This window comes from Lycorma delicatula, chromosome 5 (assembly GCF_047948215.1).
Source record: "Lycorma delicatula isolate Av1 chromosome 5, ASM4794821v1, whole genome shotgun sequence".
In the NCBI taxonomy this organism is placed as follows: domain Eukaryota; kingdom Metazoa; phylum Arthropoda; class Insecta; order Hemiptera; family Fulgoridae; genus Lycorma; species Lycorma delicatula.
Genome location: NC_134459.1, coordinates 53431702 through 53445005, shown reverse-complemented (window position 1 = coordinate 53445005; position 13304 = coordinate 53431702). Strand labels below are relative to the sequence as shown.

General features: G+C 30.6%; 1 protein-coding gene across 1 annotated transcript in view; it reads right to left on the bottom strand.

The window, feature by feature from the left end:
* The window catches only part of LOC142324429 (aldo-keto reductase 1B-like), a 37927-nt gene that overhangs the window by 18954 nt on the left and 5669 nt on the right, over positions 1-13304 (bottom strand). Inside the window, exons 2-4 of the mRNA XM_075365261.1 lie at positions 10042-10209; positions 6866-6982; positions 1018-1212 (exon numbers count right to left, since the gene is read on the bottom strand). Coding sequence (XP_075221376.1) covers positions 1018-1212; positions 6866-6982; positions 10042-10209 — 480 coding nt within the window. The remainder of the gene's footprint in view (positions 1-1017; positions 1213-6865; positions 6983-10041; positions 10210-13304) is intronic.

Here is a 13304-nt window from a genome sequence, read left to right as displayed (position 1 = left end):
GGTTTCTTTTATTTATTCCTGAAGGGCCTGGCAGCTCAGAATTGACTTCATATCAAGAAATAAGTTGAAGTAATCAGGAATGTTAACATGAAAATAATCTTAGAGATTTTTATAAGAAATGATTACAAATGATTTTATAATAAAGTGAAACACATTTTATGAATTCACAGAATATGTAAAAAAAGTGATGAATCAATTAAGATAAGCTTTCAAAGAAACTGAAATTATACATGATTATGTAACATAAAATAAGAACTATGCTCATTATATGACCAATTTTTTAAATTAAATCTTTCATCAATTTCCAAAACAGTATCTAACTAATTATGTATATAACTAAAGTTATGTGCTAAAAAATGTTTGTTACAATTGTTTATTATTAATACTCAAATAATCATAGGAAAAATACAATCAAAAGATGATTTACCCTTTTTGATGTCATTGCTGGGCTGATTTTCCATGAAGAACTTTATTCAATATTCCTATGTTCAAATTACATTAAATTCTAATAGAAAAAGTTAAAAAAAAAACTAAAATAAAATAAAAATTTTAACAAAAATAGTTAGAAAATTTGAGTCTATAGAAAAAAAAATTAATAAAAAAAATATTTAAGAAAGGAATGGTAACCCATGACGACATCACAGAGACGTTGTCTGCATTGAACATGTTAATGCAGCTGCTGTCTGATGAATAATGTATAAAAAAAAAACTTAATTGCCGTTACTTCAAAATTACTCATAAAACACTATTTAACGCCGTAAATTAAATACTAATAATTAATTATACTACTAAGAGTGTATAATTACATGGATAGATTATCTACCAACTTCCCAAACATAAAAACTTGCAGATCTATTGGCTTTGAGTGTCAAGATCTTAGAAGAAATCATGGAGTTTGACCTTTAAAAAAAGATGGTGTTTTAACAAATTTCTAATTAACATTTAAACTACTTTTATATTTGTTTTACTCCTCTAAACATACACTACTTTGAGTTTTTAAAACAAAGTGATACTAACCTGATTATTGACAGGTTTTATTTTTGCTTCTTTCATTAATTCTTCAAGCTGTTTGCTATTAAAATTTGCTACTCCAATGGATTTAATAAGACCCTGACAGACATATTTTTCTAATTCTTTCCATGTTTCTGTGAACTTTGTATCACCATACAAAATCTTTTTATTTTTTCCCATCGGAAATAAGACATCTCCATCCTGAAACCATCTGTTTACTTAATTTATGCAAAAGATATATTTATCAATATATTAATATAAAATAATAGTAAGAGGAATAATAAATTCTATCACAACCAAGATGGTACTACTAATTTATTACGATGAACAAGCAATTCCTTCATATGTATTCTGATAAAAATCATTAATTAGATGTAAAACTTACACAAATTTCAACTAATAAAATTTTATTAATTGGATAAAAAGTATTATCATATTCACACACATTTTGAACACGAATAAAACAAGTTTTAAAAATAGAAACCTGTTCATATGCATTTTTCTGCAACCAAAAAAAAAAATGAAGATGGAAATTAGCAATAACAAATATTTTTTTCTACAAACAGATTTGTACCATTAACTTAGAAAATCAAGCCTGTAAACTAGATTTAATTACTTTTTTTTGTCTTCAGTCATTTGACGGGTTTGATGCAGCTCTCCAAGATTCCCTATCTAGTGCTAGTAGTTTCATTTCGGTATACCCCCTACATCCTACATCCTTAACAATTTGTTTTACATATTCCGAACATTGCCTGCCTACACAATTTTTTTCCTTCTACCTGTCCCTCCAATGTTAAAGCGACGACTATTCCAGGATGCCTTAATATGTGGCCTATTAGTCTGTCTCTTCTTTTAGCTATATTTTTCCAAATGCTTCTTTCTTCATCGATTTGCCGCAACACCTCTTCATTTGTCACTTTATTCACCCATCTGATTTTTAACATTCTCCTGTAGCACCAAATTTCAAAAGCTTCAAATCTTTTCTTCTCAGATACTCCGATCGTCCAAGTTTCACTTCATAAAGCAACACTCCAAACATTCAAAAATCTTTTCCTGACATTTAAATTAATTTTTAATGGAAAAAAGTTATATTTCTGACTGAAGGCTCGTTTCGCCTGTGTTATTCGGCATTTTATATCGCTCCGGCTTGGTCCATGTTTAGTAATTCTACTTCCCAAATAACAAAATTCTTCTACATCCGTAATATTTCTTCTCCTATTTTCACATTCAGTGAGTAATCCATCTTTATTATTTCTATTACATTTTATTACTTTCGTTTTGTTCTTGTTTATTTTCACACGGTAGTTCTTGGGTAGGACTTCATCCATGCCATTCATTGTTTCTTCAAATCCTTTATACTCTCAGCTAGAATTACTATATCATCAGTAAATCGTAGCATCTTTATCTTTTCACCTTGTACTTTTACTCCGAATCTAAATTGTTCTTTAACATCATTAACTGCTAGTTCTATGTCAAGATTAAAAAGTAACGGGGAGAGGGAACATCCTTGTCGGACTCCCTTTCTTATTACAGCTTCTTTCTTATGTTCTTCAATTATTACTGTTGCTGTTTGGTTCGTGTAAATGTTAGCAATTGTTCTTCTACCTCTGTATTTGAACCCTAATTTTTTTTTTAAATGCTGAACATTTTATTCCATTCTACGTTATCGAATGCCTTTTCTAGGTTTATAAATGCCAAGTGTGTTGGTTAGTTTTTCTTTAATCTTCCTTCTACTATTAATCTGAGGGCTAAAATTGCTTCCCTTGTCCCTATACGTTTCCTGAAACCGAACTGGTCTCCTCCTAACACTTCTTCCACTCTCCTCTCAATTCTTCTGTATAGAATTCTAGTTAAGATTTTTGATGCATGACTAGTTAAACTAATTGTTCTGTATTCTTCACATTTATCTGCCCCTGCTTTCTTTGGTATCATTACTATAACACTGTTTTTGAAGTCTGATGGAAATTCCCCTTTTTCATAAATATTACACACCAGTTTGTATAATCTATCAATCGCTTCCTCACCTGCACTGCGCAGTAATTCTACAGGTATTCAGTCTATTCCAGGAGCCTTTCTGCCATTTAAATCTTTTAATGCTCTCTTAAATTCAGATCTCAGTATTGTTTCTCCCATTTCATCCTCCTCAACTTCCTCTTCTTCCTCTATAACACCATTTTCTAATTCATTTCCTCCGTATAACTCTTCAATATATTCCACCCATCTATCGACTTTATCTTTCGTATTATATATTGGTGTACCATCTTTGTTTAACACATTATTAGATTTTAATTTATGTACCCCAAAAGTTTCCTTAACTTTCCTGTATGCTCAGTCTATTTCGCTAGTTTGCACTTCCTGTTTATAGTATTTCTTAATTGTCGATAGTTCCTTCTACTTTCTTCATCACTAACATTCTTATATTTTCTTAGTTCATCCATCAGCTGCAATATATTGTCTGAAACCCAAGATTTTCTACCAGTTCTCTTTGTTCTGCCTAAGTTCGCATCTGCTGATTTAAGAATTTCCTGTTTAACATTCTCTCATTCTTCTTCTACATTTTCTACCATCTTTATTACTCAGACATCTTGTGATGTCCCTTATTGTGAGCGGTGGAATTTCATTCACTTCTGCGACTGAGGTTGCTCAGTGGATGTCGCATCGTGGCTTATGCTGACTATGGGCGCTTTCTGGTCGAGCGACGCTCGTGGGTGGAGGTTGAAATCCAAGCCACACAAGCGTGCAGGATAGACGACATAAAGTTTCATCAACGTAACACGACGTTTAGTTCGGAGAAGACCATGATGATGCTCTTCAAAGGCCGTTTGGCTGTGAGGGGGAGAGTAGGCTTATCGATGTCTCGAACACAAAGAATATTCAAAGTCCTCACGGAGACTGAAATCACCCTCGATCTCCACCGATCCAAGCCTCCGCTATCTCCTGACACCAAATCCAAAAAAACCCAAAAATTACACCACCCCAAAAAAAATTTTTGACAAGACAAATCCTTCCGTTTCTAGGCGTTTCACGTTTTTTTCTGGATGGGGTATTTTGGGACAGGTGTCGGATAAGTCAGAAATGGTGTGAAATGGCTAGAAACCGAAGGATTTGGCCTGAAGAAGATTTTTTTTGGGGGGGTGGTATTTTTGGGGGATTTTTGGATTTGGTATCAGGAGACAGCGGAGGCCCGGATCGGTGGAGATCCGGGTCGGTATTGGTCTGGAATGAACAGGAAGTCAGGAAAATTAGAAAATGTGATCCCCTTATAACTGTCCCTATGAAGACTGAATATTTTTCGTGTTCGAGACATCGACACGCCGACTCGCCCCCAAACGTCCTTGGAGAAGCATCATAGTGGTCTTCTCTGAGATAAACGACTTCTTTTGTTGATGACCCTTAAACAACAACATAGGATGCTGTAATAAGAAAACAACTAACCCCCCTACTCACGGTGATCTCGCAAAGTTCAATCTGAGCAATGTAAGCACCCTACCTATTTAATTTCCGAATTTTAACTTCCTAAGGATATTCAATTGTAATACATTACAATAGCCCCCTTAAACACGCACAATACTTACTATTTACAGAGAGCTTACGGTACTTCCAAAGACGTCTGCAGTAAACACTTGTCGGGCCCACCGACTACGTTGGATACTGCTCTCGTTTGTTTCTCAGCATCAAAATGGAAGCGCACTACCAATGGATTTTCTACCGTTCAACTGTGTGTCAAAACTGGCAGCACTTGTTGCAACGTTGAACGTCTTCAAATCCTTTGCCCTTACACAAAGAGAAATCAGTAAACAACCTGCCCCCAGATTCAAATAGTGTATTTATTCGAGTACACCCCGCACATGTTTTTTTTGGAATATTGGAGACAAAATAAGGGTGCGGCGCTTACTTGAAACATAGCCTTTAGCCAAGATAATTTATGTAAAGTAAACGTTTTCTTGGAAGCACCTAAATTCAATTACATAAATATAATTGCATTAGGCTTTCGTTTATCAATACCGGATTCCGCTTATACTGAATGATGAAAATTATGGAAAACCTAAAAATGAATGTTGTACTATGGCAGTATAACTGTTTATACCTTTCTCAGAAAATTTCAGTTGTAATAAGGTATAATTTCTGTCGCTTGTTTTAAAAGTATTTCTGTTAAGTTATGAAACCAAATTGTGATACAACATCTCAACAGTAATTGTTTTAATTTCTTTCTAAAGCAAAGAATTTTAAGAAATTATTATAAAGAAAAGACACACAGAAAGATCTGTCATTCCACAGGCCACGAAATACTGAACCTATTGCTACCTCAAAATTAAGATTTTTATGATATACATGCTCTACAACATTTTTTTCAACATATATTAACTTTCAGTTTTAAGCAGTGAAAAGCTTTTACTGACCAGTTATGATGAATTTGTTGTTAACAATTCTACTGAAATGGAAGTAAGCTTAATCAGACACCCAAATAACATATGAAATATTTTTTTTTTTTTGTAGAGATTGTTCAGAAAAAGTGATCGTTTAAAAATCAGTATGTTATAATTCTTTTATTAATATTTGAAGCAATGTTGAAAATTCAGATTTTTATGCATGGATACGATTACGGAGATTGATTGCTTATTCTAGAGATTTTCATTTAAATTACTGAACTGGTTGCTTTGAAATTACTAAACATGTCCTAATGAGAAACAGCATATTTCTCATTAGGGACGCTATTCATAGGCAAAAAAATAGAAAAGTTGTTATAACCACACTGGTGATCAGAAGCTATACTTTGGAATTTAAATTACATTACCATATATTTGCTGATAAGCTTTCACCTCAATTTAAAACTTCCTGTTTCCCTGCACTACACTGTTGAAGTTTGAAATAAACATGGTATGTTAAAAATAATGTAATTTTTCTTTTTTACTCATCCACAAATCAGCAGTAATTATAAGATCATTCACTTATTCATTTATATTTTTATTTGTACAGAAATTCTCTCTATACTTTTTCTATAATAGACACAACGTGTACTGTAGAAAAATAGTACACTATTGCACTTAAATGTAAGCTTATTGTAATGATTTGTTTATTAGCTACTTGTCTACCCAATAACTGATTTCAGGCACAGTACAAATCAAAATATTTCATGTCATTATTTAAAATCAATTTTTTTTTTCATTTTAATGATAAAAATCCAGTGTATTAACACTTCCCAAACTGTGTGCTACGGCCCCTAGGGACCACAGCTTTTTCACAGGGGTGCCGTAAAATATTGTAAAATCTTCATCATTAATTGAACCAAGACATTTATAATTAATTATTAATTTAATGTTAATAAAGTAAAAAAATAATGAAGCTACACAAGTTTTATTCATTTTTATCTCTTACGGAGTAGTCATATTTTTACTTAGGGTAGGGTGCCATGGAAAAATTTTAATTGAAAAAGGGTGCCGTGACTCGGAAAAGTTTGGGAACCACTGACTTATCTGATTTATTCTCTCATGGAATATCAAACCTACCTATCAGAGAATTTTGTGATTAGACAATATTAGTGAGAATGGAGTGGGACAGTTGGGATGTAGTAACAATGGCTGAGGCCACTGCTTTTCTGATTATAAAGGCATCATGTTTAACAATGACTACTGTCAAAAATTGTAAACATTCAAATCAGTATTAGTTGAAAAATACTTACTTATGTGAATTTTAAATTTTAATATATTCCATGAGAAAGATATTTTTTTTTTATTTCAAATAAACCACTACCATTCTGCTATTTCACAGATAACAAGGAATAATTTCACACCAAACAGAGAATCATCATGAAATTTACATATATATTGCATCATATTTATTTTTATTTATTTACCTTATATGCCATAGGCCAGTGAATCAAATATAGATCTATGTAATCAATTCTGAGATCATTTAATGTTTTCTTCAGAGCTGGTAAAATATAACACTTGCTGTGATGTGTGTTCCACAACTAGAAATAATAAAAATATACAAAAGCAAAAATATACCAAAGTTATACAGTTACAATTAAATTCCTAAACTGAGACCATTAAAAACCATGCAATAGATAAAAAAATAATTAATTATTATTACCTTCATTTAATATAAGCCCAGTCTGTCTCTGTATATTATTCTCATTGCTCGTAAAACAAATTGTATGCCCTACAAAATGCTTCCTTCTTCTTTCAGTTTGCTCATCACAACCTTTTGGATTGAAGAGATATCCTCAAATCTCATCCCTTTCATTGCAATTTTTATTTTAGGAAATAATAAAAGTTGGTGGTGTTAAATCTGGTAAATAGGGTAGATAGGATTTTTCATCTTCCCAAAACCAATCAAAAAAAGTGCCAGGGCATCACCTTGTACAAGAAATAAGAAACCATTTTCTTTAAACCCATTAATTTTTTATAAGATTCACCATTTAAGGTGTGATTTTCTGATACAAATTCATGATGAGTGACATCTTTGACATCAAAATTTGCAAACAGCATAATTTTTATTTGCAATTTCTGCTGTCTCAGTTAATGAGCTTTCAATTTTTTTAGACTCTTAAGATGCACTTAGGCATTTTCTCCAGGCAAGATCTAGAAATTTTTGTCTACGTGTCGGCTCATACAGAAGCACCACCTTCCATCCCCCATTACAATTAAATTTAAAATATTTCTATGATCATTGACCATTTTAATGAACTCAGCAGGCAAAGTAGCATATTGATGTAATTGTTTTGCTATTAACAAATGAGGAATAAAACATGAGCACAGTTTTTTTCTTTTTTTTTCTAAACTCTTATATACAGTCTACCTCCTCTCTGTCTGTCATTTCTTGTAACATCCAAACACTCAAAGTTTGATACTAGGCAAAAATCATAATTACTTGCCAGTTTTTGTCTTAGAGAATTTGAAGATAATCTCTTCTTTCATCATTCTCTATAATTTTTGTCCTTCTTTGAACAATTTATATTACTGAAAACCAGCAGTTCTCATTTTACATTCTTCATCATATGCAATTCTAACTGCTGGTTTTTGTTCCACTTTTAAACTTATATGCAGATAAATACTAACGTTATCACAAAAACTGTATTTCTCAACTGTGTCAGTCAAGGTCAAAACTGCACACCTTACAAAAAAAAACATTCTCTTCTACAAGTAGCATTTTCTCCTGATATTGTCAGTAAATATGACTGTAATAATATCAATCAAGAAACATAATTATGTCGTAAAAATTTTAATATAAAATGCTTAATAAATTATACTGAAAAAGAAATTATATGTGATACTGAACAGTAAACAAACAAAATGCTTTTATATTTAGTAATTATTTTATTCAATTATTTGAACAATAATAAACAAAAATAATTTTTATTAAAAAAAAGAAGCAAAATAATTACAACAACAATTTTCTATTAAATTGAATAATATTCCTTTTGTATTAAAAAAAAAAAAAATTAAAACAGTTTTAAAATTTTGATTGTTGTTTGAAATATATGGGACACACCATTAAAACATTTATACAAGAACCCCCCTACCTAAAAGCTGTTTTTATAATTACTCTTAAAATTCTTTTTATAGCTTTTTCTTGCCACTCCACTCCCAAAAACTGATGTCATGGGATAATAATGAAAAGAAATATGTTAGATTTATGTAAGGCCAAACAAGACAGAGTTCTCATTTGAAAACAAGCATTATTACAGCTTCAAGAAATGTTATCAAAAAACCTTTTCAATTTTAAATTGCAATTCATATAGATTTCCAAAAATTGTCTACTTGTATCTGTTGTAACAGTGAATGTTAAATCACTATGGGTTATACAAAATATAATTGTTTGATTAGGCTTATGTTTGTTAAAATGTACAATTTTTATTTTATCACAATTTAACAAAAGTCATTCTTTCATAACTACCTCTTCATCTTGTACACTTCAAGTGTACCCATGGTTTATAAGAGTTGTTGAGATTCTTAGAAATTATGATTAGAATGGTGTGATTGGGAAATAAAATTAAATTACTTTCTATATTTTAAGTTACTTATTTTGAAAATGTTCTATTATTTTAAGAGAACAAGACCAAAATTGTTTCCTGACAGACGTCTAATTTCCTTTTTAGCATGAAGATGAACACTGCCACTGATCTTTTATAATCACTGTTCACAGCATTTTACTTGAAAAATCAGATTTCAATCACTACAATTCAACTCCATAACATTTAAAAAGAATGTCATGCATGACACAGTCAAAATGTTTTGGCTACATACAGAAAATATCACAGTCAAAAATGTTTTGGCTACATACAGAAAATATCAAATACTTACATATTTATCACAAGGCCTGAATATTTGATTTCTTAAATTACTTAAAGCCATATTTTGTATCGTGATTCTTTCAGCAACCATACAATAACACTCCACAACACTAAATAATTATGAATTTCAATGTTTTAATCTCTGGTAATAGTACATCATGTCATTAATAGTACATTATGGTAATTAATAACATGTTTAGAATTTTTTTAACAAATAGGTTAATTGACTGAAAATAAGCAGTTTAGTCCGAAACATACTGAGGACCACATTATAAGCTTATTACAAGCATAAAAAAAAACATATATATAATATGCGATTGCAATAATTGTATTAAATTTCATTGTTAAAGAAATATTTTCATTCAGATAATTTGAAAAGTTTGATGTTATTGCTTAAAGAAAAAATAAAGCACCAATTCTTTTGCACATAACTGAGAATAAATTATGTTTAATGACCACATGGCTCATTCACCACACTTTTCCCTTTAATGCTTGTGTCTTTTTTATTACACACACAAAATAACGTTTTTAAAATTTCATAGAAATTAAAAAAAGAAGGATAATTACACCACAAATGCTTGATTATAAAACAATTTTTTTTTACTAAAAATTTCATATTAAACTCAAAATAGGATAAAACCCAATTCTTTTCAATGAAATGTAAAATTCATAAATAAACTCATTCTAAACAGTTCACTCAAAATTACTACCAAATTTACGGTATAAATTCTTACCTTACTTGTTATATAAATATCTTCCCGTTTAATGTGTCCTTCTTTTAATTTCTGAGCAATTGCATTACCAATATATTTCTCATTTAAGTATACACTAGCACAGTCAAAATGCCGGTATCCAATATCAATTGCATAATTAATAACTTCAGTTACTTTCTGTCCTTTACTCTGAATAAAATATAACGTTACAGTTTAATTGTAATCACATAACCATAATGAAATCATTAAAAAAACAAAGATTTTACTATTCAGTACAGAATAAAAGACTTTAAAATGTAAACTATGGAACATTCTTGAGGGGGTTACTTATCATACTAGTTTGACTACCTACTAATTTTTATTTGTATTTATTTAAGCATAAAAAACTATATACAAGTATTATTTGGACTTGTTTGTTAATAGAGATTTCAATGTATCATATTCTAACAGTTATGAAATTTACTTAAAAAAATGACTGCAGATCAAATAGCTTTACATCAATTGATATCAATGAAGCCAACAGTTAAAATTTACAACAACAAAAAACATATGTTAAAAAAAACAGTAATATTTGATTTTTCTGATTAAAAAGTAAGCACTAAACAATAATCAGGGAAAAAGTAGGTCTATGCAACAACCTTATTCAAAAACATTCAACTAATTTGTAATTTTAATAATTTCAAATAACCATTCACTACTAAACGGTGAACTTAGAAAATTAATTGTTTATTGGCCGGCTATTGTCCCAGCTGGTAATTGCTTATTTAAATGATAAAGTCTGCCTTCTCATCAAATTTTTACATGGATCTAATTAAAAATAAAATTTGTTTCCCAAAAAATTAACTTTTGTACTGGGACTGTACAAAAATGGCTGTCAAGTCAAATTTTACTGTCTCTTAATTTTGATCCTTTCATTCATAAATATTTTTAAGCAGACAAAAAAATAACAGTAAAATTTAAATGAATTAATTTTCTTGATTATTTTTTACAACTAATTTATCAATATCTTATCTCATCTCATACCTTGTAACACCAACTTAAGACCAACAGCCAGTTGAAAGTCGTAATTTAATGCTAATCACTTTTGTAGTTTAATTACAATACAAAATCTATGCTATTACACAGACAAACAGTTTATTTTCCCTGAATAAACTTAGGAACTACTTAAGTGATCTGAAAAACTCTTCACAGTTTAATCCTTACTTTTTTCAAGTGATCATTACTATGTAGTATATACGTCACCCCCTCCTATTCTTAATGATTTTATCTCTTTTACGATGACATAATTTTAAATCAAAAAATAAGTCCTGCTATGAGAAAATAGTAATTTCAATTATATATCCATCACTCTCGCATCTGATTCATCATATTTGGAGAAGAGATCACACCACAAGAGTATACATGCAAACTGATGTTTGTTTTTCTTATAACAATCAGTTTTCTTATAACAATCAGTTCTTCAAACTGATGATTGTTTTTCTTATATGTTCTTTACAAAATTATAAAAAAAATCAACAGCAACAAGGAGTTTGGTCCTCCACAATCCCAACTATCATAGAAACCCATCCCTAAAATTTAAACAGAATTGCAATATACCATTTTCAGGGCTCCCTTTTGAAGATGTATACTACCTACATGAACTTGCAAAAATTATAATTTCTTAAGAAGTTCAGATAACGTCTGCCCAAGCCTTCTATCCCCTGTTCCCTCAAGTAGAATGAAACAGGTAATATGATATTCCAACTATCTTTAAAATATGTCTGGTTTCTGCAGGCCAGTAAACGTACTAAACTAATCATAGAATCTGGCTCTATACCCTGCACCCCAAGTTGTTATAGACCCCTGGCTCTTACAAAACAGACCATTTAGTTACCCTAGTCTCTTTTCAATAACAATATTGTTTTACTCAAACCTTTCTTTTTCATAGTACACAGTATGTCTGAAAAGTTCCCTTACTAAATTTTGTTACAAATAGCACCATTTCTTGAACAACCAAGGAACTTTGTAGTACGATGTCTGATGAGTGTGTGTAAAAAATTTCATCACATTTCATCAATCCAGTCTTGAGTTATATTCGATCATGTATGTTGTGTTCATGTGATCTTGTGCGAGCTCGGAACATGGAACAGAAAAGCATGATAAAATTTTGTGTTCGATTTCAAAAGTCTTTCATTGAAACTTATTCTATAATACAGCAAGCATTCGGTGATGACACCCATTGATGTCGCCGCATCTTGTACTTACAACATGCACCTGGTGGAAGCGGTTTAAAAATGGTATTGAGTCATTGGATGACGGCAAATGAAGCAGGAGGCCGTCAACAGCAATGAACTGTACTTCGATACAACTGCACAACCTTTAATAAAATCTAATCTACAATTTACATCACAAATTTTCTCTATGAAGTTATTAAAGTATTACAAACAACGATGGGTATTCATACCTTCACAGATAAGTTCTACACTGATTAGAAACTAGCAATAATGCTTAAGAAACTTAAATCTTATATTAATGCACCATTATGGTAAACTGAAACATCACAAAACTTTTCCAGGGAGAAAGGTGACATTTATGCTCAGGTTAAAGTAAAAGTGAAAGAAGGATTTACAAGAAAACTTCTGTAACATGGATAAACAAGGATAAATCTAACATTGGTACTCAACTCCTTTACAAATGGCAGAAATTCCTACAATTGTGAAGGAAAATGTTTTTTCTACCAATATTGATAAACTACTCAGAAATTATTTACATAGTAACATAGTTATGCTAGTGACACTGAGAAGTGAAAATGATAATGTACTAAATGATAATGACTAGCTTAAATATAATGTTATATCATTACAAATATCAATAAAGCAATATGACAAAATGTCTACAGAGATGAGAACTGAGGGTAATCTGCTAGGTTAGTTTTCCTCCCAAAATTTGGATGAAAAATGAGCAACTATCTATTTTATAAGTGATTAGAAAAAATATCAAACAGCTGTCTCGTATACTGTAAGACACAAACTCAAATTCATCTCTTTTAATCAAATCAGAATGTTAATGTTACCATTGTCCTTTATCCACCGATGTAAAAAGACCTGAGAATTGACAGGCAATTCTGAAATGCACTCAGGGTTTAAAATTAAAGCAGTTGCTTCCTGCTTAAAAAGTAAAGAAAAAATTCAGTGTGTATTCATGTTTGTAAATTTTACAGCTTGCTTTACTGAAAATGAATGAATGTTTTTATGTATATGTGAATATAGTGTAGTTTACAAATCCAAAAAATAAGACTATTTTAT